This window comes from Thamnophis elegans, chromosome 6 (genome assembly GCF_009769535.1).
Source record: "Thamnophis elegans isolate rThaEle1 chromosome 6, rThaEle1.pri, whole genome shotgun sequence".
NCBI classification, from domain to species: Eukaryota; Metazoa; Chordata; class Lepidosauria; order Squamata; family Colubridae; genus Thamnophis; species Thamnophis elegans.
The window spans coordinates 3,657,079-3,683,240 of record NC_045546.1 but is presented as its reverse complement, the minus strand read 5'-3'; the positions used below and the strand labels follow the sequence as shown (position 1 = coordinate 3,683,240).

Below are 26,162 nucleotides of genomic sequence, written 5' to 3'. Positions count from 1 at the left end.
TCTGTCTCTCTTCTCTTTCTGTCTGTTTCTCTTTTTCTGTTTCTGCCTCTGTTTCTCTTTGTTTGTCTGTGTGTCTTTCTCTGTGTTTCTCTGTGTCTGTTTCTGTCTCTCTGCGTCTGTTTCTGTCTGTCGGTCTGTCTCTGTTTCGGTCTGTCTGTTTTTCTATCTGTTTCTGCCTCTGTTTCTTTGCCTCTTTCTGTTTCTGTCTGTTTCTTTCTGTTTGTCTGTCTGCGTCTGTCTCTTTCTCTGTTTCTCTCCGTCTCTCTGCATCTCGTCTGTCTGTCTCTCTCTGTTTCTGTCTGTCTGTTTTTCTCTCTGTTTCTCTCTGTCTTGTCTTTCTCTGTCTCTATCTTTTGCTCTGTCTGCCTTTCTGTTTCTCTCTCTGTCTCTCTCCCTCCTCTGGACACAACCCAATTCAGCAATAGCAATAGCAGTTAGACTTATATACCGCTTCATAGGGCTTTCAGCCCTCTCTAAGCGGTTTACAGAGTCAGCATATCGCCCCCACAATCTGGGTCCTCATTTCACCCACCTCGGAAGGATGGAAGATTGAGTCAACCTTGAGCCTGGTGGGATTTGAACAGCCAAACTGCTGAACTGCAGTCAGCTGAAGTAGCCTGCAGTGCTGCATTTAACAACTGCGCCACCTCGGCTCTTATATCAGCTACCTGGCAAGGCTGACCCCTTCCCTTGTTGTTTCCCTTGACGCACCTGAACAGGCGCCGATAAAAATTGGGTGAGCCTTTTATTTTTGCAAATGGTTTTATTCCTGGGTGGGAAGTTGGCACAGCAGGGATGGGGGTGGGGGAAATGTTCCTTTGGATTTCCCCCAAGGAGCAGGTGGAAGAGAGAGAAAAGGGTCTGTCTTCAGGCCTTCAGCAGGTAGAATGGAAGACCCCGCCCACTCGGACCCCCTGGGAAGCCAAGGTGTTGTATTCCTTCACAGCCATCTCCGTTTGCAAGACCATCACGTCGATCCCCTGCCTCTTCAAGTACTCCACTGTGGCTGGCGGCACCTTGGGTGGGAGAAAAAAATCAATGAAATCCTGTTCTGTTCTATATTGTTGTAAAATGTGTTTTTATTTTCCATTTTTCATTTTCATACAGTCACATATATACTGTGCATAACCGGGGCCATACAACATTAAACAATAAACACAGCAATTCCTCTTGTCAACAATACCCCCCAAAATAGAAACCCAATATACCTCTTCGACCCTCCATACACCTCTTTCTTTCGCCCCCCCTCCAACTTTCCATCTTCCCTCCATCATTCCCCTCTACCCTACTTCCCCTCCCCCTCTACCACTCCTCTCTCCCAATCCACTCCCTCCCTTCCCTCTCACCCTCCCTCCAATCCTCTCTCCCACCCTCTCTACCCCTCTTTCTTCTATCCCGCTACTCCTCCCTTTGGTGTACTCCTACTATATCTATCTATCTATCTATCTATCTATCTATCTATCTATCTATCTATCTATCATCTATCTATCATCTATCTTGTATGCCGCCCACTCCCGGAGGACTCGGGGGGCTCACAAAAGACAATGGAAAGGGGGAAACGAGACAAAGACAACATATTAAAAACAAAACCAACATTCACAATTGTCATGTCAATATATACAGCTTATCCTATTTTTTCAGTAAAATTAAAGAGCAACAGTATACATGTGCAATCACAACACATTGAAATCTAACACATACTATATATCACCCCTCCCCCCTAACATCCCCCCTCCCTTCCCCCCCCCCCGACTTCCCAGAGCCCGTACACGGTATAGATTTTTGACAAACAGAGTCTAAAATATATTAAGACAAAAGAAATTTTTTAAAAAAGAAGTTAATAACATCTCTACATTGAACTCAGCTTCTTCCTGTTGCACTAACTTTGAACAGTTTCTATATTCTATTCCAGTGTTGGGGAGCCTTTTTTGGCTCACGTGCAAAAGGAGGGGAGCGCAGGAGGAGTCATGTACGGGTGTGCCACACCCATAATGCAATAAGCCACCTCCAGCACGTATGCGTGCATGACCAGTGCTCCCCCCCGTTTTTTGCATACTTTTTTCACCCTCCCCAGGTTCCAGAGGCTTTATAGGAACCTGAGGAGGGCAAAAACAGCCTCCCCCCCCCCTCCGCCACCCGAGGCTCTCTGGAGGCTTCAGGAGCTTCCCTGAAGCCTCCGGAGTGCAAAAACTGGTCCTACAGGCAAACCGGAAGCTCAGGAACTGACTTCCGGTTTGTTTGTAGGGCCGGTTTTAGCCCTCCGGAGCCTTGCGGGGCCTTCAGGCGGCTTCCCTGGAGCCTCTGGAGGCTGAAAAACAGCCCTACAAGCAAACCGGACTTCTGGTTTATCCATAGGGCCGTTTGTAGCCCCACACAGCCTTCAGCGAAGCCTCCTGAAGGGCCCTCAAGGCTCCTACAAGCAAATCGGAAGTCCGTTCCCGAACTTCCGGTTTGCCCGTAGGGGCGTTTTTTTGCACTCCGGAGGCTTCAGGTAAGCTCCGGGGCGGGCGGGGGAGGCTGTTTTCGCCCTCCCCAGGCTCCTATAAAGCCTCTGGAGCCTGGGGAGGGTGAAAAATGGCCTCAAAAAAAGGCTGAAATCAGCTGGCCCAGCACGTGCATGTATGCTGGCCAGCTGACAGGGCAACGCCTTTCGGGTTCCACCACAAATCCGCGAAGCCCTTATCCGTGGAGACATAAGCGCGAAGACTAATTCGCGCCATTCGAAGCGCTAAGGAAAAACGCGACCCTACCGCGATGACATAATCGCAGAGGGCAAATCCGCGCATTCCCAAGCCCTCAGCATCCTAAACCTAACCCTAACCTAACCCTAAAACAAACCCCTAAACCTAATCCTAACCCTTACCTTAATTTAAATCCGCTTTCTGCCGCCGCGCTGTTTTAAAGCGCCCTTCTGTCGCCGCGCTGTTGTCGCAGCGGTGATGACGTCGCGGCTTTAGTGACGCGATTTTATCTCCGCTATTTTGACGAGCGCAGTTTTGTCGTGCCACACGCCTCTTGTGCCCTGGCAAATGGCTCTGTGTGCTACCTGTGGAATGCGTGCCAATAGGCTCGCCATCCCGGTTTTATTCTGTTCTATTTTATTCTATTCTATTTCCATTATTCTATTCCTTATTCTATCCCTATCCTAGTTGCCTCCAAGGCGCCTTCCAACTCTTTATTCCGCTCCGTTCCCTATTCTGGTGATGGCTAACCTTTTTGTCCTCGCGTGCCGAAATCGCTCATGCGCAGGCGCCACACCGATAATGCAATGCGCCCAGATCCCCTGCGCGACCACATGCAACCGACCCCCCTTTAAAAAAAAAAGTTTTAAACTTTTTTTTAAATCACCTTTTCAATATCTTGGTGCGTCTTATACTCTGAAAAATACAGTACCTATATCCTCTCCGCTGATTAGAGCGGCAGAGTGGATTTGCGCGCCTCAGCCATGTTACTCCCCAAGGAGTAACCTGGAAGGTAAGTTTTGGTACAACTGCGTACGGGCAAAACACGCAATCCCCGAGCCGGTTGTTAAACCGGCAGGAACCCACCACTGCTCCGCTCAGCGGAGGAAACCTACCTGGAGGGCCTCGCTCATGCCGCGACCGATCACTAACGTCTTGACGCCCTTTTCCAGGACTTCCTTCACGTCGGCGGGCTGAACCCCAGGCACGTGCTGTGTTGGGGGAGAGGGAAGTTAGTGGGGGATGCTTTGGACGGGGCCCCAAATTCCTACGCATTTCACCCGAATCGGAGGCGGGGAGCCTGGTTGAGATTGGACTGGGTTCAAGGACTGGCGTTAAACTGCATGTTTCTTTCTTCTGTGGCAGATGCTACCCATCCTGGTTTCCTTTCCTTTTATTTCCCTCCCTTTCCTTCCTTTTTTCCTCCCTCCCTTTCCTTTCCCCTTCCATTTTCTTTCCCCCTTCTCCCTCTTCCCTCCTTTCTTTTCCTTTCCCCTGCCCTCATTTCTTTCCCCCTTCCTTTCTCCCCCCTCCCTTCTTTTCCTTTCCCTTTCTCCTTCTCTCCCACTCTCCCTCCTTCCCTTCCTTTTTTCCTCCCTCCCTTTTTTCTTCCCTTCCACTTCCCTTTTTCCCTCCCTTTCCTTCCTTTTTTCCTCCCTCCCTTTTTTCTTTCCTTCCTTTCCAACTTCTTTTCCCCTCCCTCCCTTTCCTTTCTTTCTCCTCCCATTTTCTTTCCTCCTTCTCCCTCTTTCCTCCTTCCCTCCCTTTTCTTTTCCCCTTCCCTCATTTCTTTCCCCTTCCCTTTCTCCCCTTTTCCTCTTCTCCTCCTCCTTCCCTCCCTTTTCCTTTCCCTTCTTTTCCTTTTCTCCGTTCCCTCCTTCCCTCCCCCTCCCTCCCTTCTTTTCCCTGTTCCCTTTCTTTCTTTTCTCCTTCCTTTCCCTTTTCTTTCCCCCTTCCCTTTCTCCCTTTTCTCCTTCTACCTCTTCTTCCCTTCCCCTCCTTTCCCCCTTCCCTTTCTCCCTTTTCTCCTTCTACCTCCCCCCTTCCCCTCCATTCCTTTCCCCCTTCCCTTTCTCCCTCTTTCCTTCTTCCCTCCCACTTCCTCCCTCCTTCCCTTCCTTTACTTTCCTCTCCCCCTTCCCTTTCTTCCTCTTTCCTCCTCCTTCCTTCCTCCCCTCTTCCTTTCCTTTCCTCTCCCTTCCTTCTTGTGGCAGAATAGGACAACTTTCCATGGTCCACTCACCATGGAACAACTGACCACGGGGCAACTCACTGTGGGACAATTGAACAATTCAATTTAAACATTTAAAACAATTTAAGTTCTTTTTTTTCCTTCTTTTTGTCATTCCCATTTCATTCTGTCCTTCCTTGCGCATCCTTTTAACGATTCTCTTCCACCGTTTCTTCGATATGAATGTAACTCTTGCCCCATGGGGAGTGGTCCTGTGATGAGTTGGCTGCGGCGAGTTGCCGTAGATCCTTCTGGTGGTTAGAATGCGGTATTGCAGGCGAACTCTGCCCACTGCCAGCAGTTCGATCCTGACCGGTTCAAGGTTGACTCAGCCTTCCACCCTTCCGAGGTCGGTAAAATGAGGACTCAGATGGTTGGGGGACAAAAGGCTGACATTGTAAACCAAGGAGGGAGGGAGAAAAAAGGAAAGAAAAGAAGGAGGGAGGGAGGGAGGGAGGGAGGAAGGAAGGAAGGAAGGAAGGAAGGAGCAAACCATGGTGGCACAGTGGTTAGAAAGCAGTATTGCAGGCTAATTCTGCTGACTGTTAGCAGTTCAATCCTTCCATGGTCGGTAAAATGAGGACCCAGATTGCTGGATGGGTGCATGCGCACACACACACACACACACACAGAGCAGGTAACTTTTTCTACCTAACCCCATTTCCCAAGCCTTTTGTATGATCTGATTCCTTGACCCTCTTGTGTTTTTCTGGGCCGGCTTCCTGCTGATCGAATTAACCTGGTAAATCACAGTTTGTTGAGGCAGATGTGACTTTTCTTAGCCTGTTTTGTTTGTTTCCCTTCTGCCTTCTCATTACAATTTGGATGTAAATTTGCATAATAAAATACGGCAGCCTTCCTGCTCTGTACCCAGCGTGCAGCTGCTCTCAATAGACCCGGTGGGCGTGGGGGCGGGTGTCTATTTTTAACAAGCTTTTATTTATTAATTTTACTTTATCAACATCTGAAATCACCCATCTCCCCCACCAGAGGGACTGTGGGATGTGTGCAAATAAAATAACGTGAAAATAGCCTTTAAAAAATTTTTTTAAATGAAATTTACAAAGGCGAGGATTTACCGGTACTAATTAAAAACCAATTATTAAAAAGTTCATTAAAATCACTCCACAGCCTAAAAGAATTTGTGTAGTTTTCTAATGAAGAGAGAGTCACAGATGTATGGAGGGTCAAAAACATGTCAAGATTGAAGCCATAATCCGTGGGATTAGATCCCCGTTTTTTAAAAAAACCCAAAGTCACTGTGCAGCAATTTAATTTTTTTCTAACTGGCATAGGGTGAAATGACAATTTTGAGTGGTGCGGTGGCCTAGAGGTAGATCTCTCGCCTCACAATCAGGAGCCTGTGAGTTCAATCCTAGGTAGAGGCAGATATTTCTCTCTCTCTGTGGACACAATGAGAATAGATCTGCTGAACAAAACTCCACACTGGCGACAGGATGAGCGTCCGGCCAGTAAATTCTCTGCTAGCTCCATTCAGTTGCCCAGACTCCACTCTGCAAGGGATTCTGGGGTTCGTTAAACAAAGATGATGATGGGGTGAAATAACAATTGATAAATAAGTAATATATGTCTGAGCAATAAGCAGGGAAATTTTTTTTCCCGCCCGCCTCTAAATACTGCAGCCTGCTTTAACTGTGACCCATTGCAATGCTTTGAGAAAGAAAAAAAAGTGATTTATAAGTAGTTCTCACACCACTACAAAAGCTAAACATGTTATGCCGATACAGAAGGTTGTAAAACTATTTTATATTATTATGTTTGTCTTGTTTTTTCTCTTTTTGTTGGATTTTTTTTTAAAGGTTAAAATGGTTAATAAAAACTATTATATACATACATACATACATAAATACATACATGATATAAGTCAAGGACTATCTTTGTACATGTCTATAACTCAGTTATAGAGTTGTCCCTGTTGCCATGGATGATAAGTTTGTGTATTGTTATCCAAAGAAAAATTCATTTTTATTTCATTTTGGGCAATTTCCCCAGATTTGGGAAGCAGGTACAGGAATCAACGGGATTGAGGCCCGATTTTCTAGCCTGTTTGACAGCAGGAGACATCCAGGATCTGAGACGAAGAGGAACCATTCCTAATTCTTGCTTCTTTTGGCTGGATAAACTGGGATTCTCCCTGGGGCATAAAAATGCCTGATGCCATAGGAGGCCACCGAAGGAATTCCTCCAAGATACTTACTTCCGTGCCCGTTTCTCTCCAGTCCCACGTTCGGCTGCCACCGGGCCATACTTTACAATCTTTATAAGTTGTGGGGCAGCCTTTCACCATCATCCGTCCCCATGACAGGGAGGCGATTTCAGGGGAAGACATAGCAGGAGAGGTGTCTGAAAGGGAAGAACAAGAGGCAAAAGGATCACAGAGCAGAAAAACAGAGTAACAAGAGTTGGAAGGGACCTTGGAGGTCTTCTAGTCCAACCTCCTACTGGAGCAAGAAACCCTATCCCGTTTTAGACAAATTTGATTTGATTTTTTTGATTTGATTTTAACTTTATTTGTATGCCGCCCTTTTCCCTGGGGGGACTCAGGGCGGCTCACAATTCAGGGGGAGGGAAGGACAAAACAAGTTATACACATAAAGACAATACATCGTTAAAAAACAACAGTCGTACTATTCGGGTGGGGTTGAAGTCTTTAGCCCCAGGCCTGTCGGGACAGCCAGGTTTTAAGGTCTGAAGGGTGGTGAGGGTACGAATCTCCACAGGGAGTTCATTCCATAGGGTCGGAGCAGCCACCGAGAAGGCTCTCCTCCGGGTAGTGGTTCTCCAATCTCTTCTTTAAAAAAAACTCCAGCGATGGAGCTCTCACAAGTTCTGGAGGGAAGTTCTTCCACTGATGAATTGTTCTCCCTGTAGTCATAGAATAGCAGAGTTGGAAGGGGACCTTGGAGGTCTTCTAGTCCAACCCCTTGCTCAAACAGGAGACCCTACACAATTTCAGACAAATGGTTCTCCAACGTCTTCTTGAAAACTTCCAATGTTGGAGCATTCACAACTTCTGGAGGCAAGTTGTTCCACTGATTAATTGTTCTGTCAGAAATTTTCTCCTTATTTCTAGGTTGCTTCTCTCCTTGATTAGTTTCCACCCATTGCTTCTTCTTCAGATGTTTTAAAGAATAGCTTGACTCCCTCTTCTTTGTGGCAACCCCTAAGATATTAGAAGACTGCTGCCATGTCTCCTCTAGTCCTTCTTTTCATTAAATTAGACATATCCAATTCCTGCAACGTTCTTCCTATGTTTTAGCCTCCAGTCCCCTAATCCTCCTCCTTGCTCTTCTCTGCACTCTTTCTAGAGTCTCCACATCTTTTCTACATCGTGGCGACCAAAACTGAGTGCAGTATTCCAAGTGTGTTGGTATTGGACCTGGGTACTTGAGAGACCGCCTGCTGCCAATCACCTCCACTAGACCGATTAGATCCCACAGATTAGGCCTCCTCCGAATTCCATCCGCCGGCCAGTGTCGACTGGCGACTACCCAGAGGAGGGCCTTCTCTGTGGCTGCTCCGACCATTTGGAACGAACTCCCCGTGGAGATTCGAACCCTCACCACCCTCCAGGCCTTCCGCAAAGCCGTTAAAACCTGGCTGTTCCGACAGGCCTGGGGCTAAAGAGCTGTTGCCCCCGTCTCAAATGGTATGACTGTTGTGTGTTTTTAAATTATGTATTGTTACATTTCGTTTTATTTTTTATTTTTTGTCTGTACCCTCCCTTCCCTGATTTGATTTGTTAGCCGCCCTGAGTCCCCTTCGGGGGAAAAGAGCAGCATATAAATATAATAAAATGAAATGAAATGAATGAAGTCTGGCCTTATCAGAGCCTTATAAAGTGGTAGTAAACACTTTACGTGATCTTAATTTTATCCCTTTGTCAATGCAGTCTAGAATTGTGTTGGCTTTTGTAGCAATTGTCGCACACTGCTGGTTCCTATTTCAGTGATTGCTCACTACGATTCCCAAGATCCCTGCCACAGTTACTACTATTGAGCCAGGTACTACCTATAGAAGATGAGATATTTTCAGTTCCTGCTACAGACTGAACTATCCTCCTTGAATTACAGAGCAGGGCAGATATAAAATGGTGGTACGGATGGACGTTAAAATGGCTGAGAGTCGGTTGTCTTATTAAGTTTTCTTCTGCTGTCATTCAAACTTAGAAATAAATTATATGTTTTTTGTTATGGCGTTGGCTTTGTTCCACTGTAATCTTTTTGCATCTAATCTTTTTCTATTACCTTATTTTACAATCTTCTGCTATTTTATTGTTATTTTATTTATTTGTCCTATTTATACACCGGGCATTTCCCCTGAGGGATTTTGGGTGGTTTGTATACTCCTCAACTTACAACCATTTGTTTATTGACTTTACTTACAACGGACCTGAAAAAGGGGAATTAGGACCGTTGCAGCATCTTAGTGGTCATGTGATCAAAATTATTCAGGCATTTGGCAACTATCTCACATTTATGACGGTCGCAGAATCCAGGGGTCATGTATATCCTCTTTTGCAACCTTCTGACAATCAAACTCAGTTGGGGAAACCATATTCATATTATTATATATTATATTAATTATACTATATTAATTATATTATTTTAATTATATTTTAATTATATTATTTTAATTATATGTTATATTATCCATGTTAAGAATTGCAGTGATTCACTTAACAACCGTGGCGAGAAAGGTCTTAAAACGGGACAAACTCCGCTTAACAACCGTCTCGCTTAGCAACGGAAGGGTCGAGGCTCAATGTTGGTCGTAAGTCGAGAACTACCCGTACCTGAATTGCAGCTGACAAACTCCCTGTCTGCAGCCACTCAGGGAGGCGCTTGCCTCCCCGAGGGCTTCCAAACTGCAGTCCCCATCATCCGCAGCGTGGCGGATGGGGAGCGATGGGGGTTGTAGTCCCCGTAGGCCCCGCTCACCTGTCCAGACCACGCATCTGTCTCCCGTCTGGCAGGATACGCCCCCTCCCGCCCCTCATTGGCCGAAGGCGACGTTACAAACACGGGCCGCGCCCACTAACCAAGCTTTCCACAACATCGGGCTCCCCGCCCTCGCTTACGGTCCCGCCCCCTCTTTTTTTGTGTGAAGGTGGGCGGAGCCTCGACGTCCTCTCCTCCTCGTCCCTTTCTATTATGATTGCGCCCCTTTCTCCGTCGCCGCCGGCGAGATTGGCTCGGGCGGCGTTCTCTGCCCGCCCCTTTCCGACTCCTCCCACTCCCGCCCCTCAACGCCAGGCTCGTTTTGGTTCCTGTGTCAATCAGTGAAATCTTAAACCAACGACACAGAGAGACGGGGTGGGGGTGGGGGGGCTTGCTATCCCGGGCCGCTCTTTCCCAGCGTCGCCTCCTTTCCTACTCGGGCTCGCCTCGTCTCGCCTCCTCTCGCGGGGCCCGACGGGAGAATGGCGGCGGGGGTCTCTTTCTCCCCGCCCCACAGCGCCCCCTGCGTTCCTCCTCCGCGCGGCCGCCCGGCCCGCCTCTCCTCCTCCTCCTCCTCCATCCATCCATCCATCCTCTCAGGTTCCAAGATGGCGGCTGCGACGGCGGCGGCGGCGGCTCCCCCTTCCCCGCCTTTCCCCGCCGCCCCGCCGCCGGAGGGCTCTTCCCGCCCGGGCTCTTGGCCCAACTTCGCCGTCGTCTGCTCCTTCCTGGAGAGGTACGGCGCCCTCCTCGACCTGCCCGAGCTGCCCTTCCCGGAGCTGGAGCGCGTTTTGCAGGCGCCGCAGGAGCCCGGCGACCAGGGTAAGCCCAACCGGGGGGCGAATTTACCTCAGCTTCGAACCGTTCGCGGCTCCTCGGAGCAAGGAGAGCAAGGCCGTATTTCCTCTCCCCCCCACCCCGCCGCTGCGGGCCCCGTTTCACTTCCCTCCGGGACGCCGCCGTGGCCCGGCCGGGCCTCCCTCCTTCAGCGCCGGGTAGAGAGATCCGCTTAATGTCTGGGCCTCGCGACTTGGACACCTTGAGGTCGTCATCGTCGGTCCCTTTTCTCCCCTCCTTCGGGGCGGGGGGGTGTCTTGCTGGGATCAGGAGGGGCGTCTTCACACGAGACGCCGACCCGGGTCGGCCCCTGAGGGGATTCCCTCCCGGGGTCCCAGGGAGGCATTTTGAGGAGCTAAAGTGGGGTTGTTTTTTCCATCCCTTCAACTAAATTGGGATTGATCAGCCGGGGGAAGGAGGGAGAAGGGGATGATGGGCATGCAGTGGAACATGGGTACAAGATTCCTCTTTCCTCTAAGCAGCAAAGTGCTTCTTGGTTTGGAGAATCTGATCTTCCTGGTACTCTGGCATCTCTCTGCTGTATTACTATTATTATTATTATTATTATTACTATTACTTTTACTTATTATCATCATCATTTGATCTTCCTGGTGCTCTGGTATCTGCTATATTATTATTACTATTATTACTATTACTACTAATTGTTATCATCATCATCATCATCATTTGATCTCCCTGGTACTCTGGCATTTCTCTACTGAATTATTGTTTATTATTACTATTAGCATTATCATTATTATTTCATCTGGTACTCTGGCATCTCTGCTGTATTATTATTATTATCATCATCATCATCATTTGTTCTTCCTGGTACTCTGGCATCTCTCTGCTGTATTACTATTTATTATTATTATGTGGTTAATCTTGGTGAGATTTATTATTATTATTATTATATCTTCCTGGTGCACTGGTATCTCTCTGCTGTATTACTATTATTTATTATTTCTTTTATTCATTGAACATGAAACTCAGTCAACTGAACATTCAAAAATGCATCAGAAACACCATTGACTGGTACTGATGTCTGATACGGATTGCTATCCTAGGTATCCGCCAAGTATCTTAACATGTACGATGTTCTGAGTAACGTTTTTTTGCAATTCCGCTGGTGTTATCGCAGGAAGCTGCAATTTCTTGATGTGTTTTGCAAAATTCTTGAACGTGGTACCAAGTGCCCCGATGACAATGGGTATCACTGTTATGTATTTCATCAATAGCCATTATCCATCCATTATTATTGTTGCTGTTGTTATCATTATTTGATATTCCTGGTGCACTGGCATCTCTCTACTGTATTATTATTATTTATTTATTATTATTTGATCTTCCTGGTACTCTGGCATCTTTCTACTGCTGTATTATTATTATTATTATTATTACTATTTTTATCTCTTTTATTTATTAAACATGAAACTCAAGTCAACTGAACATTTAAACATGTATCACAAATATCAATCACTGGCAGTGATGATTGATATGGGTTGTTATCATATGTATCCATCAAGTATCTTCATAAATGTACGATGGTCCGAGTAATTATTATTAATTATTATGTGGTTAATCTTAGGTGAGATTCACAGCCTTTGGGGCTGTTTGGGAGCTCAACAGCTCGAGTCCTAACCAAGGATCTAGGAACCGTTAGGTAACGTCAGAGGATATAAGTTGTTCCAAGTGGTGGTTTTTTGTAGAATCAGAATGTTCAAGTCTGATAAATTTAAAATTTCCAAATAGCGAGGTAGCCCTTTGGGTATTGCCTCAAGGGCTCCAATTACAATCAGGACAACACACAATTTCTTTTTCCATAGTCGCTCAACTTCAATTTGCAAGTCCCGCTACTTTGCGATTTTTTTTCTTGCTGTTTATCTTAAATTTGTGCATCTCCGGGTATTGCAATGTACCTTTTTTCTTTTCAACTATTGTTATGTCAGGTGTGTTGTGGGCCAAGTGCCTGTCAGTCTGAATTCTGAAGTCCCACAAGATCTTGACTTTCTCATTCTCTAAAACCTTCTGAACCTGATGTTCCCAGTGGTTTTTGCTCTACTCAAATCCAAACTTTTGGCACGATTTCCAGTGAATGATCTTAGGAACGCGGTCATGGTGTTGTAGGTAGTCAGTTTGTGAAATTTTGCTGCACCCATTGATCAAGTGGCCGACTGTCTCGTCTTTCTCATTACAGAGGCGACATTTGCAGTTGGTGGTAACGTTGAATTTTTGCCTTCATGTAGTTTGTGGCTAAGGCTTGTTCTTGAGCTGCCAAAATAAAGCCTTCTGTTTCTTTTTTCAGTTTTTATTATTATTATTATTATCATCATCATCATTATTATTATTCTAATCATCATCATCATATCTTCCTGGCACTCTGGCATTTCTGCATTATTCTATTATCATCATTATATTACATTTCATCCTTCCTTTTATAGATATAAAAGATAGTCAATTTTGTTGTATTTAAGTACAATGATAATAAAGATTATACATATAAAATTGTATGTGTATGTTTATGTGTTTGTACACATATATATGTATGCATGCATGTATATATATATACATGAATGTATGTATATACATACATGCAGGTAGTCTTTGACGTACGACCACAGTTGAGCCCAGAATTCCTGTGGTGAAGGGAAACATTTGTTAAGTGAATTTTGCCCCATTTTTACTACCTTTCTCACCACAGTTGTTAAGTGAATTGTTGCAGTTGCTAAATTAGTAACATCATTGTTAGATGAATCTTGATTCCTCCATTAATTTTGCTTGTCAGATGATTGTAGAAGTGATTCCCGGGACACTGCGACAGTCATAAATATGAGTCGGTTGACAAACATCTAAATTTTGATCATGTGACCATTGGGATGCTGCAACGGTCGAAAGTGAAAAATGGTCATAAGTCACTTTTTTCAGTACTGTTATAACTTCAAACGGTCACTAAATGACCTATTGTAAATTGAGGACTACCTGAATACACGTGGGTGGGTAGGTGGATGGATTGATGGAAATAGATGATTGATACATAGATGATAAATACATGGATGGATGGATGAGGTAAGATAGATAGATGGTAGGCAGGCAGGCAGACAGATAGATAGAGGGCTACATGTATGTATGTATGTATGTATGTATGTATGTATGTGGATGCATGCATGCATGCACACATATACATACACACATGCAGATGTATAACTCAGGACAATGCATACACCTAAGTGATCTGCCTCCTATTTTCTCCACAACAACAATCCTGTGAGGTAGTTAGACTGAGGGAGAAAGGCTGGTCCAAGTCACCTAGCCAACTCTTATGACTAAAGGGGACCTAAAACTCACCATCTCCTGGTTTCTGGGCCAGGATTTCAACCCAGTGGAGGAAAGATTGGGATTCTTTTATCTTTATTCCAAGCCAGGATGTCTAAAGGATGATTAGTCTCCATTTCCTGGCCATTCTTCCTTCTGTTTTGTTCTCCCTGAGTTCCCTTTGTAGGAACTGTTCCCTCCAGCAGCATCTGGGATGTTTTCAAGGTACTGTCTGAGAAATCAAGTGAGTGGACACAAAGGGTTAATTGCGGCTCCTGTTGTTGATGTGTGACATTCGTAAAAAGCAGACAAAAGCAGACGGAGGTTCAACTGCATGATTGGGTCTGCCATCTTGACTTTTCTGACAGCAGCCCGCAGACATCCCTGATCTGCATCTCTCTCTCTCTCTCTCTCTCTCTCTCTCTCTCTCTCTCCCCAACCCTTCCTGAATTGGCTTTTATATCACATGGACCAATTTCTGACAACTTTCAGAAGTTGTGGGTGCCCCATCACTGGAGGCTTTTAAGAAGAAATCAGACAGCCGTCTGTCTGAAATGGTGCAGCATCTTCTGCCTGAGCAGGGGGTTGGATTAGAAGACCTCCAAGGTCCCTTCCAACTCTGTAACTCTATGTTGTTCTGTGTTTCTCAGCCTCCGTACTTTTAAGAAGGGTGGACTTCAACTCCCAGAATCCTCCAACCAGTATACTGGGATTCTGGGAGTTGAAGTCCACATTTCTTAAAAGCTGCCCAGGTTAAGAATCACTGACCTAGATGCTCTCTGGACTTGGCTACCTTCTTTCTTTCTTCTCCCATTCTCTTTGTTGGCTTTGGAGCATCGTTTTTTTTCTTTCTCCAGTGGGCATCTACTCTGTGCTTTTTTGTGTGCCTCGCAGAGGAAAGGGGGCATCTTGAATTTCAGTTGCTCCTCATCTGATTCCAATTTTGGATGACTTTTATCTCTATTTGCCCCGTTCTAGCAAATCTAGAGGTAGGGGTTTTTTCATGCTTCATGAGCTTTTCCATTCACTTGCATTCCTCTACCAAGGGCTTGTTTTTTTAAAAAAAGGATGGGGACGAAAGAGTTTTTGGTGAAATGGTTGGTTGATTTATTTAAATATTGAATTTATATGCTTCTCATCTTGCTACCAGGCAACTCTGGGAGGTTTTCATGTTGTTTGTTGAAGTTGTTTGAAACTGGACGTGGTGTAGCACAGACCTGGGTATTTTATAGTGTCGTCCCTCCCCCCCCCCTGCGCTATTCATCCTTGTGGCTGAATCAAGTGTAAACAAGGGTCCTTCATGCACACAATACAACTGCAATGCTTTTATTTTGAAGGCAACTGCCTACACACCTTCACAAGCCTATTGGTTGGTCTCCCCACAATAGTCTTAGTTTCTCCCCTTGGGAAAATTAATTGCCCACCCTTGGCCTAAGCTCTAGCAGCATTCACCGCTCCACTATTTTTGGCAGGCCACCAACAATTGAGTAGTAGTTTAGTAATGGCTTATGGTCAAATCTGACACAGTGGTAAAGGTGCTGGATCCTCCTTGGAGAGATCAAAATTCTTCTCCATTCTCTCCCACTGAAGGTTTCTGGGTATTTTTTTTTCCTGAATCCAGACTGTGTTATTGAGAGAAATGGGAAGCTGCAGCATTGTGCACAGTGTGCCTTGAACTACTGAGTAAGAGGTTGGATGAAAATCCAGCAAGTAAACAAGCAAACAAAATATGATCACGAAGGCATTTTACCTGTTCTTAACCAAGAGACCATATCTTGGGAGGCAGATGGGCTATAACTTAATCCTTCTGGTTAATGCAGGTAGATTGAGGGAAATTGGTAAATTTACGACAGCAGAAGTTGATGGAGATTTTTATAAGAGAGAAAGAGGACACAATAATCTACCCAATGCCTTAAAACTTCTCTTTAGTTTACAAGCTGTATGTGTACTCTGTATGTACTGTATGTATGTATGTATTTAATATTTAATTAACATTCATCTCTCCATAGGGTGACTTTTTTACCTTTAAGTGCATGAATATTTGTGGTTGAACAGCTATTTATTTTATGTTTGTTTGTTTATTGTGTTATCCATCTCTCGATAGGGTGACATTTTTACCTTTCTTCAACTGCATGAATATTTGTGGTTGTCTGTCTGTCTATCTATATCATCTCTATCATCTACCTACCTACCTACATATCTCTATCTATCATATCTATACCATATATATCATCTCTCTCTCTCTCCCTCTCTCTCTCTCATATGTCATCCATCTCTGATAGGGTGACTTTTTACCTTTCTTTAACTGCATGAATATTTGTGGTTGTCTATCTATCTATCTATCTATCTATCTATCTATCTATCTATCTATCTATCTATCTATCTAACTATATCATCTATCTATCATCTCTATCATCTACCTATCTACCTACCTACCTACCTATCTCTATCTATCTATCATATCTATATCATATATATCTATCATCTCTCTCTCTCCCTCCCTCTCTCTCATATGTCATCCATCTCTCAATTGGGTGACTTTTTTACCTTTCTTTAACTTCATGAATATTTGTGGTTATCTGTCTGTCTATATCATCTACCTACCTACCTACCTACCTACCTATCTCTATCTATCATATCTATATCATATATATATCTATCATGTCTCTCCCCCCCTCTCTCTCTCCCTCTCTCTCTCTCTCTCTCATATGTCATCCATCTCTTTTTTTTTTATAAACAGAACTTTTTTATTTTTCTTTAAAAAAAACACAAATATGTCATTTGTCAATCATTAAAACATTGAAGTACAATTTTTTTTTGTTGTGTGTACCCCTCCCTCCCTCCACCCCCCCACCCCCCCTCCTCCTTCCCCCCCCCCCCCGACTTCCCAGAACCCGTACCCGGTATGGATTTTTAACTAACACAGTCTAAAATCTATTGAGAAAAAAGAAATAAAGAAATTAATGACATTCTAGATTGATCTTAGCTTCTTCTTACTGAGCTAACTTTTAACAGTTTAAATCATTTCTGATCTTAAGCATAGGCTAACTGGAATTTCTTAGTCCCGTATTTATTTTGTATATAGTCAATCCATTTTTTCCAGTCTCGTTTATATCTCTCATTTGAATGATCTTTGAGATATGCCGATATTTTAGCCATTTCCGCTAAGTTTGTTACTTTCAATGTCCATTCTTGGATTGTAGGCAAGTCTTCCTTCTTCCAATATTGCGCCACCAACAGTCTTGCTGCAGTTATCAGGTGCAAAGTCAAATTGGTCTCTACCACTGTAAAGTCAGTACATATACCTAGTAAAAATAACTGAGGACTAAACTTTATCCTTCTTTTAAAAACATTTTGCATGACCCACCATATTTTTATCCAAAATGCCTTAACCTTTTGGCAAGTCCACCATATATGATAATATGTAGCATCGAGAGAACCACACCTCCAACATTTAGGCTGTACATTCGGATACATAGAAGCCAACTTTTTAGGATCTAAATGCCATCTATAGAACATCTTGTAAAAATTTTCTCTCAGATTTTGAGCTTGTGTAAATTTCACATTTCTTACCCAGATTCTTTCCCATGTATCCAACATTATTGGTTCCTCAATATTTTGAGCCCATTTTATCATACAATCTTTAACTAATTCTGTTTCTGAATCCATCTGTATTAATACATTATATATCCTCTTTATATGCATTAAGCTTTGATCTCTTATTTGTTTAAACAGATTATCCTCAACTTGAATAAAACCAATTTTTTGATCTATTTTCCACCTAGCCTGTAATTGCCCATACTGGAACCATGTTTGAACTACCTTGTCCTCTTTTAATACCTCTAAAGATTTTAATTGTAATACCCCCCTTTCCGAGGTAAGAAGCTGTCTGTAAGTAATTCTGTCCTGTTTTTGTGCTGTATTCATATTTTCAATTGCGTGTCTAGGAATTGCCCACATGGGTATCTTGTCATTTAATTTATATTGGTATTTCTTCCAGACCCGCAATAAAGCATTTCTTAAAATATGATTTTTAAAGTTCTTATCCAATTTTTTGTTGAATAACAGGTAAGCATGCCAACCAAATAGCAGATCGTGTCCCTCTATGTTCAATATTCTATCATTGGTTAAGTGAATCCAATCACTAATTACAGATAATGCCACTGCATCATAATATAGTTTTAAATTAGGTAGTTTCAATCCTCCTCTCTCACGTGCATCTTGCATTATTTTCATCTTTACCCTCGGCTTCTTTCCTGCCCACACAAATTTGTTAATACCCTTCTGCCATTCTAAAAGGTTCGCATCTTTTTTTAGTATAGGTAACATTTGGAAGAGAAATAAAAATTTTGGTAGAATGTTCATTTTCACTGCCGCTATCCTACCCAGCAAAGATAGGTGCAATTTCTCCCATTTTTTCATCTCTGTCTGTATGCTATACCAAAGTGGTTCATAATTATGCTTATATAATTTCCCATTTGAAGTTAAAATGTTAACTCCAAGATATTTGACTTTTTTAACTACCTCACATCCTAGCATCACTCCTAATTCTTCCTTTTGTTTAATATTCATATTTATAGCTAATATTTTGGTTTTTCCTAAGTTTATTTTAAAGCCCGACACTTGACCATATTGATTAATCATATTCATTAAAACCATACTGGATTCCTGCGGTTGTTCCAATATTATAACCAAATCATCCGCAAAAGCGCGGACTCTATATTCTTGCTGCCTAATCTTGATCCCTTTTAAACCATCCAAGCCCCGTATTTTATTCAACAATACTTCCAAAGTTATAATAAACAATAATGGGGACAAAGGACAGCCCTGTCTTGTACCTTTTCCAATTTGAAAAGAGTCTGTTAGACTTCCATTGACTATGATTTGTGCTGTTTGCTGTTGGTATATTGCTTTAATTGACTGTAAAAAATTATCTCCTATCTGCATTTTTTGCAGTATCATCAACAAAAATTGCCAGTTAACTCGATCAAAGGCCTTCTCAGCATCCAAAAATATAAACGCAGCAGGGATCTGGTTGTTCTTTCCCAAATATTCTAATGCATTAATAATTAATCTAACATTACTTTTCATCTGTCTCCCTTGTATAAAACCTGTTTGGTCCGTATGTATCAATTGTTGAGTGACCAACATTAACCTATTTGCTAATATTTTAGTAAAAATTTTATAATCTACATTCAGTAATGAAATAGGTCTATAATTTTTGGGTTGAGTAGTATCCTGATCTTCTTTGGGTATCAAAGATATAAACGCTGTCTTCCAAGATGGAGGGACTTTACCTTCCGTTTGAATCATATTAAATAATTCTCTAAGAGGTTCTACCATTTCTAACTGTAAGTTTTTATAGTAAACCGCTGTCAAGCCATCTGTACCTGGTGCTTTCCCTGACTTTAATTGCTTAATTACCTGCAGGATTTCCCCCGAGGTTATTGGTTGATTCAATTTTTGCCTGTGTTCTTCTCTAACTGAAGGTATTTTCTCTTTGTCTAAATATTTGTCTATGTCTAAACCATTAATTTTATCCCCTTTATACAGTTCTGTAAAAAATTCCCAGAAAGCCTTTTGAATCTCTTCCTGTTGAAACACCTCCTTCCCTCTATAAATCAGTTTAGATATATTTCGAGTTTTCCTTTTTTTCCTAATCTGATAAGCTAACCATCTGCCAGGTTTGTTTGCATTACAAAAAGTATTGTGTTTTGCATATAATAGATTAGTAGCCACCTGGTCAGAGATCAACATGTCAAATTGAGATTTTAATATGTTAATAGCTTCCTTAACCTTTGTATCGTCTGGGTTCATTGTTAACTCCAGCTCTTTTCTCTTAATTTCCTCTTCCAGTTCTGTTCGTTTTAACCCTTGCTTATTTCTATGTGTTTTATTTATATTCATCAAAACTCCTCTCATATACGCTTTGCTTGCGTCCCATACAAATTCCATAGATGTACCCTTATTCATATTCAAAAGAAAATATTCAGATAATAATTTTTTACAATCATTAATATACTTTTCATATCTAAATAAGTTTTCATTCAATCTCCAAGACCTTCTTGCCTGCACTACCCTTCCCAACTCCATCCAAACTGGGTTATGGTCCGAAAGGATCCTAGCTGCAATCTTTGTTTTCTTGACCCTAGAAAGCAAATCATTAGTGGTTAGAATAAAATCAATCCTTGAGAGGGATTGATGCCTGTCCGAGAAGAAAGTGAAGTCACATTCCTCTGCATTTCTTTCTCGCCAAATATCTCTCAATTCAAAATCATCCATAATGTCAAAGAAAGATTTGGGTAACTTTGCTCGCATCTTGGTATTTAGGCGGGAAATCTTCTTATCTTTCTTAGTGTCTATCACTCCATTCCAGTCACCCAATAGTATACAGGAACTATAGTCCCATTGTACTAATTTAGCATGAAGATTTCTATAGAATCTATCTTGCTGTTGATTGGGAGCATAAATTCCCAAAAATAATGTCTTTTTCCCTTCTAAGATTAAGTCTAAAGCAATATATCTTCCGAAGGGATCTGCTTCTATTAATTCAGCTTTCATGTCTTTTCTTAAGTATACAACTATACCATTCTTCTTTTCCATAGCAGAAGCTACAAAATGTTGACCAAGTTTTGAATTGATCAAATATTTTTGATCAGTTGATTTGATATGAGTTTCTTGCAAACAAATTACATCGTTCTTAAACTATGTCATCCATCTCTGATAGGGTGACTTTTTTACCTTTCTTTAACTTCATGAATATTTGTGGTTGTCTGTCTGTCTGTCTATATCATCTACCTACCTACCTACCTACCTACCTACCTACCTACCTACCTACCTCTATCTATCATATCTATATCATATATATATCTATCATGTCTCTCCCCCTCTCTCTCTCTCCCACTCTCTCTCTCTCATATGTCATCCATCTCTGATAGGGTGACTTTTTTACCTTTCTTTAACTGCATGAATATTTGTGGTTGTCTGTCTGTCTGTCTATCTATCTATCTATCTATCTATCTATCTATCTATCTATCTATCTATCTATCTCTATCATCTATCTATATCTATCATCTCTATCATCTACCTACCTACCTATCTCTATCTATCTATCATATCTATATCATATATATCTATCCTCCCTTTCTCTCTCTCTCTTTCTCTCTCTCTCTCTCTCTCTCTCCCTCCCTCCCTCCCTCCCTCTCTCCCCCCCCTCTCATGTCATCCATCTCTCGACAGGGCAACTTGTGAACCTTTCTTTGTACATGACTGTTTGTGGTCAAGCAGCTCTTTCTCTCTCCTTGATGCTTATTTCCTAAACCTGTCCAAATGATTCATTTTGAGGTTGTTCACAGCGCTGAGGATAGGCAGGAGAAAATGTCTGTTGTTTTCTGCATTTGTTGAAGATTTCTTTCTGTTCCTGCCTATGTTTCCTGCCGTCCTGCAGGCATAGCAGCCTGCATGGCACGTTAAGCATCTAGGCCTCTCCATAAACTTCCTTTTCTTGTAGAATATCAGCTCAGATACACAGGACACTCAAAAGATGCCAGTAAACCTGCTGTTCTTAAATTAGTGTCTGTGAAGGATGGTTATTGTGGGTTTTTGGGATGGTTATTGTGGGAAAAAGGTTTGTTTTATTTTAAAATCAGTCTGGAAGAGCGGCAGATTTTAAATCTTGGAGTAACTTGGAGAACATCTCAAGGATCCTCCCATCCCTGCTCTTCTATCTTCCAACAGTAACTCATCAAAACCGCTTCCTCCCCTTCCCAAATCCTAGGCCCATAATGGAGAACCTATGGCACGCGTGCCACAGGTGGCCGCCAGAGCTCTCTCTGCGAGCACTCCAACCGTCGCCCCAGTCCAGCTCCACCGCACATGCGTGCATGCCTTCAAGCAGCCAGCTGGTCTTTGGGTTTCTGCCGCGCATGTGGGGGGGCACATGCAGGGGATGTCTGCATGCGTGCATGGGGAGGCAGAGTGCATGCGCGGGGGACACTTGTATTGCATTTTGGGGGCTCGCATGCATGTGCACGGGCCCCGGTGCTCCATTATGGGCCTGGAAGCTAAAACAGGGCGACGGGGGGGGGGGGGAGACGCATGCCCAGGGGACGTACGTGCATGCACGAGGAGGAGCGCTCGCATTGCATTTTGGGGTTTGGCGCATGGGTGCTTTGGGCACTCTGCACCGAAAAGGTTTCCACTCTCCTAGGCTCTTTAACCAGGGAAGTTTTTGTGGGCTGTGCTTTTAAAAGATTGAAAATTCACAGCCCCCCCCCCCCCCCCGTTTCTTTGTTGCTTTTGTCCTTTTCAAATGGGCCATCAAAACAATTCAACTCTTAAATGTAGCTTTTAATTGCTTGGCTATGGAGCCTGGCACCCGGAGGGTGATTTCCAATAAAATTATAAATACCTTCTCATTGCTTCTATATTCCTTGTTACAGTCTTCACATTCTTTGCAGAAGGGGAATTTAAATTTAGATTGTTTAAATATAATTAGATATGCTTTTGATACAGACTTGTTAAGTATCCAAATACAAAATAGTGTTAAGCATTAAAGGATTGTGTCTGCTATTTGTATCCCATACACTTCTGAAATTAACATGTTTTGGGGCAGTGCCATTTCTCATTTACTATGATAATTATTATTATTTTTTAACTTTCTTGCCGGTATATATGCGTTGATGCATATGTAGGTAGTCCTCGACTTACGGCCACAATTGAGTCCGAAAGTTAATGAACCCATAATCCCTTGCGGGGTGGAGTCTGGGCAGCTGAGTGAAGCTGAGTTGAGAGACCGCCTCCTGCCAGTAACCTCCCAAAGACCTATTAGATCCCACAGACTAGGCCTCCTCCGAATTCCATCTGCTGGCCAATGTCGGCTGGCGACCCCCCGGGAGAGGGCCTTCTCTGTGGCTGCTCCGGCCCTATGGAACGATCTCCCCGTGGAGATCCGGACCCTTACTACCCTTCCGGCCTTTCGCAAAGCAACCAAGACCTGGCTGTTCTGGCAGGCCTGGGGCTGTTGAATTATCCAACCCCACTCGAGGTTACAACTGTTGGTGAATTTTAAATTGCTGTTTTTTTATTTTTATTTTTTGTATCCCTTCCCCTTTTTATTGTTAGCCGCCCTGAGTCTCTCGGGGAATAGGGCGGCATACAAACCAAATAAATGAAATGAAATGAGTGTTTACTGGCCGGATGCCCTTCCTGTTGCCAATACGGAGTCTTTTTCAGCAGATATATTCTCATTGTGCCCAGAGAGAGAAACACCTGCCTCTACCTAAGGTCAAACCCACAGCCTCCTGATGGTGAGGTGAGAGCTCCATCTCTAGGCCAACTCACCACTCCACCTGACCATTGTCACAAATGCGAAAAACAGTCCTAAGTCAAATTTTTTCAGTGCTGATGTGTTCTGACTTAAGCTTCCCCAAAAAGCACAAGGCTGAGTCCTGGTCCCGACAAAACCCCTTTTTATTAAATGAATGTGAATTCCTCTCCTTCACATTCAGCAAGGCCTGGCAAACAGTCTTTCAAAGGAATATCTTTGACCACAGACCTTATCTAGCTTGGAAAGCTGCCATATAAATCTTTTCCCAATGAGGTGCTGGGCACAGAGTCTCTGAGATTCACGGACAGATCTTCACACTCCTGAAACGAACCTAACGACCGAACGAACGAATTGTTTCCTGCAAAAGCCCCCTCCCCTTTCGCTCCTCTTTTATGTCCTATGGGAGGGGCCAATCACCGTCCACCTGTGACTTTACTCCCGAGTCTACCCTGATTTCTGAGTTGTTCTTTTGGCAGCTCTGTGCATGCGCACACTGAGAACAGGCTCATGCTGTACCACTGCCTCACTGCTGTCTGGCTGGGCAGGTATCTGATCACTGCCAGACGGCCTCGACCCCTTGTCCGAACCTTCCCCAGCCTCCATGTTCCTCCCAAACTTCCTCACTGTCTGATTCTGCTGGCCGCTGGTGGGGTCACAACATGTTGTAACTTCAGGCGGTCACTAAATGAATTGTTGTAAGCCTAGGGCTACCTGTATCAACGGGGCAGCCCAGTGACTACGTAAACGTCAGTTCAGGGCAAAGGGACTTGGCTTCCAATTTAAAGGAAGCTGTAGGAAATTTTCTGGCAGTTTCCAAGCTTCTGTGTTGTTGTTTTTTCCCCCAGACTTGCTTTGAAGAAACTAAATCTGTCTGGCTTTGCTCCCTCTTGACCAGCTGGGGGATGCTTGGCATAAAATGATTTCCAGAGTGCTTTGTTCCCTAAACCAGCCATTTTTCCAAGTTTTTCAGGCTGTAGAACCTGTTTAGTTTTTGTTTTTTTTTAAAGTTCCCCCCAACTCCTGATTCAAACTCAAAGCTCCGGTGACAGAAAATTGGCTGCATTCAGTTGGATTTTTTTCCCCTTTTACTATCAATCAGAGGAGGGTGGCTAAGAGGCTGAGCTTGTAGATCAGAAAGGTTGGCAGTTTGGCGGTCCGAATCCCTAGCGCCGCGTAACGGAGTGAGCTCCCGTTACTTGTCCCAGCTTCTGCCAGCCTAGCAGTTCGAAAACACGTAAAAAATGCAAGTAGAAAAATTGGGACCACCTTTGGTGGGAAGGGAACAGCCTTCCGTGCGCCTTCGGCGTTGAGTCATGCTGGCCACATGACCACGGAGACGTCTTTGGACAGCGCTGGTTCTTTGGCTTTGAAACGGAGATGAGCACCGCCCTCTAGAGTCCAGAATGACTAGCACATATGTGCAAGGGGAACCTTTACCTTTTATCTATCAGAATTCCATCAAATGTTTAAACACAGGTTGAAAAGCCCTGGTTAAAAATTACACGTAGTCTTCGACCTATGACCATTCTTTTAGAGATTGTACAAAGTGCTTTAGGGCACTCGATAGAGCTGGTCCTCGACTTACAACCACTTGTTAGTTACAGTTCGAAGTTACAATGGCATTGAAAAAAGCGACATGGCCATTTTCCACACTTACAGCCATTGCAGCATCCCTGCTGCCATGTGATCAAAATTTGGCTGCTTCGGCAGTGATTTCATATTTATGACGGTTGTAGTGTGCCCGAGTCACGTGATCCCCTTTTGCAACCGGCACTGGGAAAAGTGAAGTATGACCATTGTTCACCTTTGTGACCATTGCAGTATCTCCATGGTCAAATGATCAAAATTCAGACGCCTAGTAGTGGACTCATATTTATGACGGTCACAGTGTCCCGGGGTAACGTAATCCCTTTTACGACCTTCTGACAAGCAGAGTCAATGGGGAAGCCAGATTCACTTGACAAACTGTGTTACTCATTTAACAACGGCAGTGATTCCCTTAACAACTGCGGCAAGAAAGGTCGTAAAATGAAGCAAAGCTTACTTAACAGCTGTCTTGTTTAGGAATGTGGTCGTACGTCGAGGACTATCTTAACTGGCACCTTTAACTATTTAAAAATGTATAAAGAAAGTAATTTCCCTGAAAGGCAGAGGAATTAAAGGTCATTAAAAAGGGACAAAACTCAATAAGTGCCTTGCTTAGCAGCAGAAATTTGGGGCTCAATTGTAGTCATAAGTCGAGGACTACGTGTATGTGGACTTGGGATTTGGAGTGGTTTCAACGGTGTCATGTTGTTCTTGACTAAATAATCCCCAGAATAATTAGTGGTGCCCTTTGAAAGGAACCGTAGGAAAAACTGAAGCCAGTTGGGTGTTTTCTAATTATTTCTTTTAATGATCAGCTTCTTAAAAATGTTGGATTACGGCTTTTAATGGTTCAGCTGAAGCAGCCAGCCAGTATTTTTCATGGATACTGTCAACCGTGCTTTTTTTACTCTTAAATCAGAATTGAAAACATCTGAACTACAATTATTCCTTCCAGAAAAGCTTAGAGGGGGGGAATTGTCTCCTCTCAGAGTTATATATTTTGTAAAAGCGCCGTACAGTAAATTAGCTTGCGGATGTGGCCTGGGTTGCAAATCAAAGCATATATTTTATAACGGATGTTTTTCAATTAAAAGATCAGTTTAAAAAGACTAATGTTTTAAAGAGTGATGTTGCTAATACTGTAATTTTGTTTGTCCGTAAAGATTTGCCTTTTAAGTGATTATTATATTCTAAAGGTTGAATTGTGCTGAAGCAGTTCTCATTTTTAAGACGGGTGCAGATAATCTAGGAGTGTCAGACTCAATTTTATTGAGGGCCGCATCAGGGCTGTGGTTGACCTTGGGACGGGGGGGGCGGACGTGCGTGCGTGGCTGACTGGGTGGGTGTGGCAACTGGGTAGGCATGGCCAGTTTGACGCCACTCCCCAAACTGCTGACATGTTTCCTCTTTGCATTGGGTAGACCGGACCGAAGCCACGCTGGTCC

General features: G+C 43.4%; 2 protein-coding genes across 3 annotated transcripts in view; one reads left to right on the top strand and one right to left on the bottom strand.

Moving 5' to 3' along the window:
* Window positions 1–743: 743 nt before the first annotated feature.
* On the bottom strand, window positions 744–9,760 carry LOC116510324 (mth938 domain-containing protein). Of its 2 annotated transcripts, none has more exons than XM_032219823.1 (4): window positions 9,654–9,760; window positions 6,911–7,056; window positions 3,578–3,673; window positions 744–1,016 (listed from the first exon to the last, which is right to left on the bottom strand). In XM_032219823.1, the coding sequence occupies exons 2-4, from the start codon at window positions 7,040–7,042 to the stop codon at window positions 876–878; spliced, it is 369 nt and encodes a 122-aa protein (XP_032075714.1). In that variant the 5' UTR covers window positions 7,043–7,056; window positions 9,654–9,760; the 3' UTR covers window positions 744–875. The 2 variants fall into 2 exon arrangements, with proteins under 2 accessions (XP_032075714.1, XP_032075715.1); XM_032219824.1 differs by lacking the exon at window positions 9,654–9,760 and adding an exon at window positions 9,509–9,647.
* A 510-nt stretch (window positions 9,761–10,270) lies between these two features.
* LOC116510231 (remodeling and spacing factor 1-like) overlaps window positions 10,271–26,162 on the top strand; it is a 40,894-nt gene continuing 25,002 nt past the window's right edge. The window contains 1 exon segment of the mRNA XM_032219701.1: window positions 10,271–10,475. The gene's annotated coding sequence lies outside the window, so the exon portion shown is untranslated.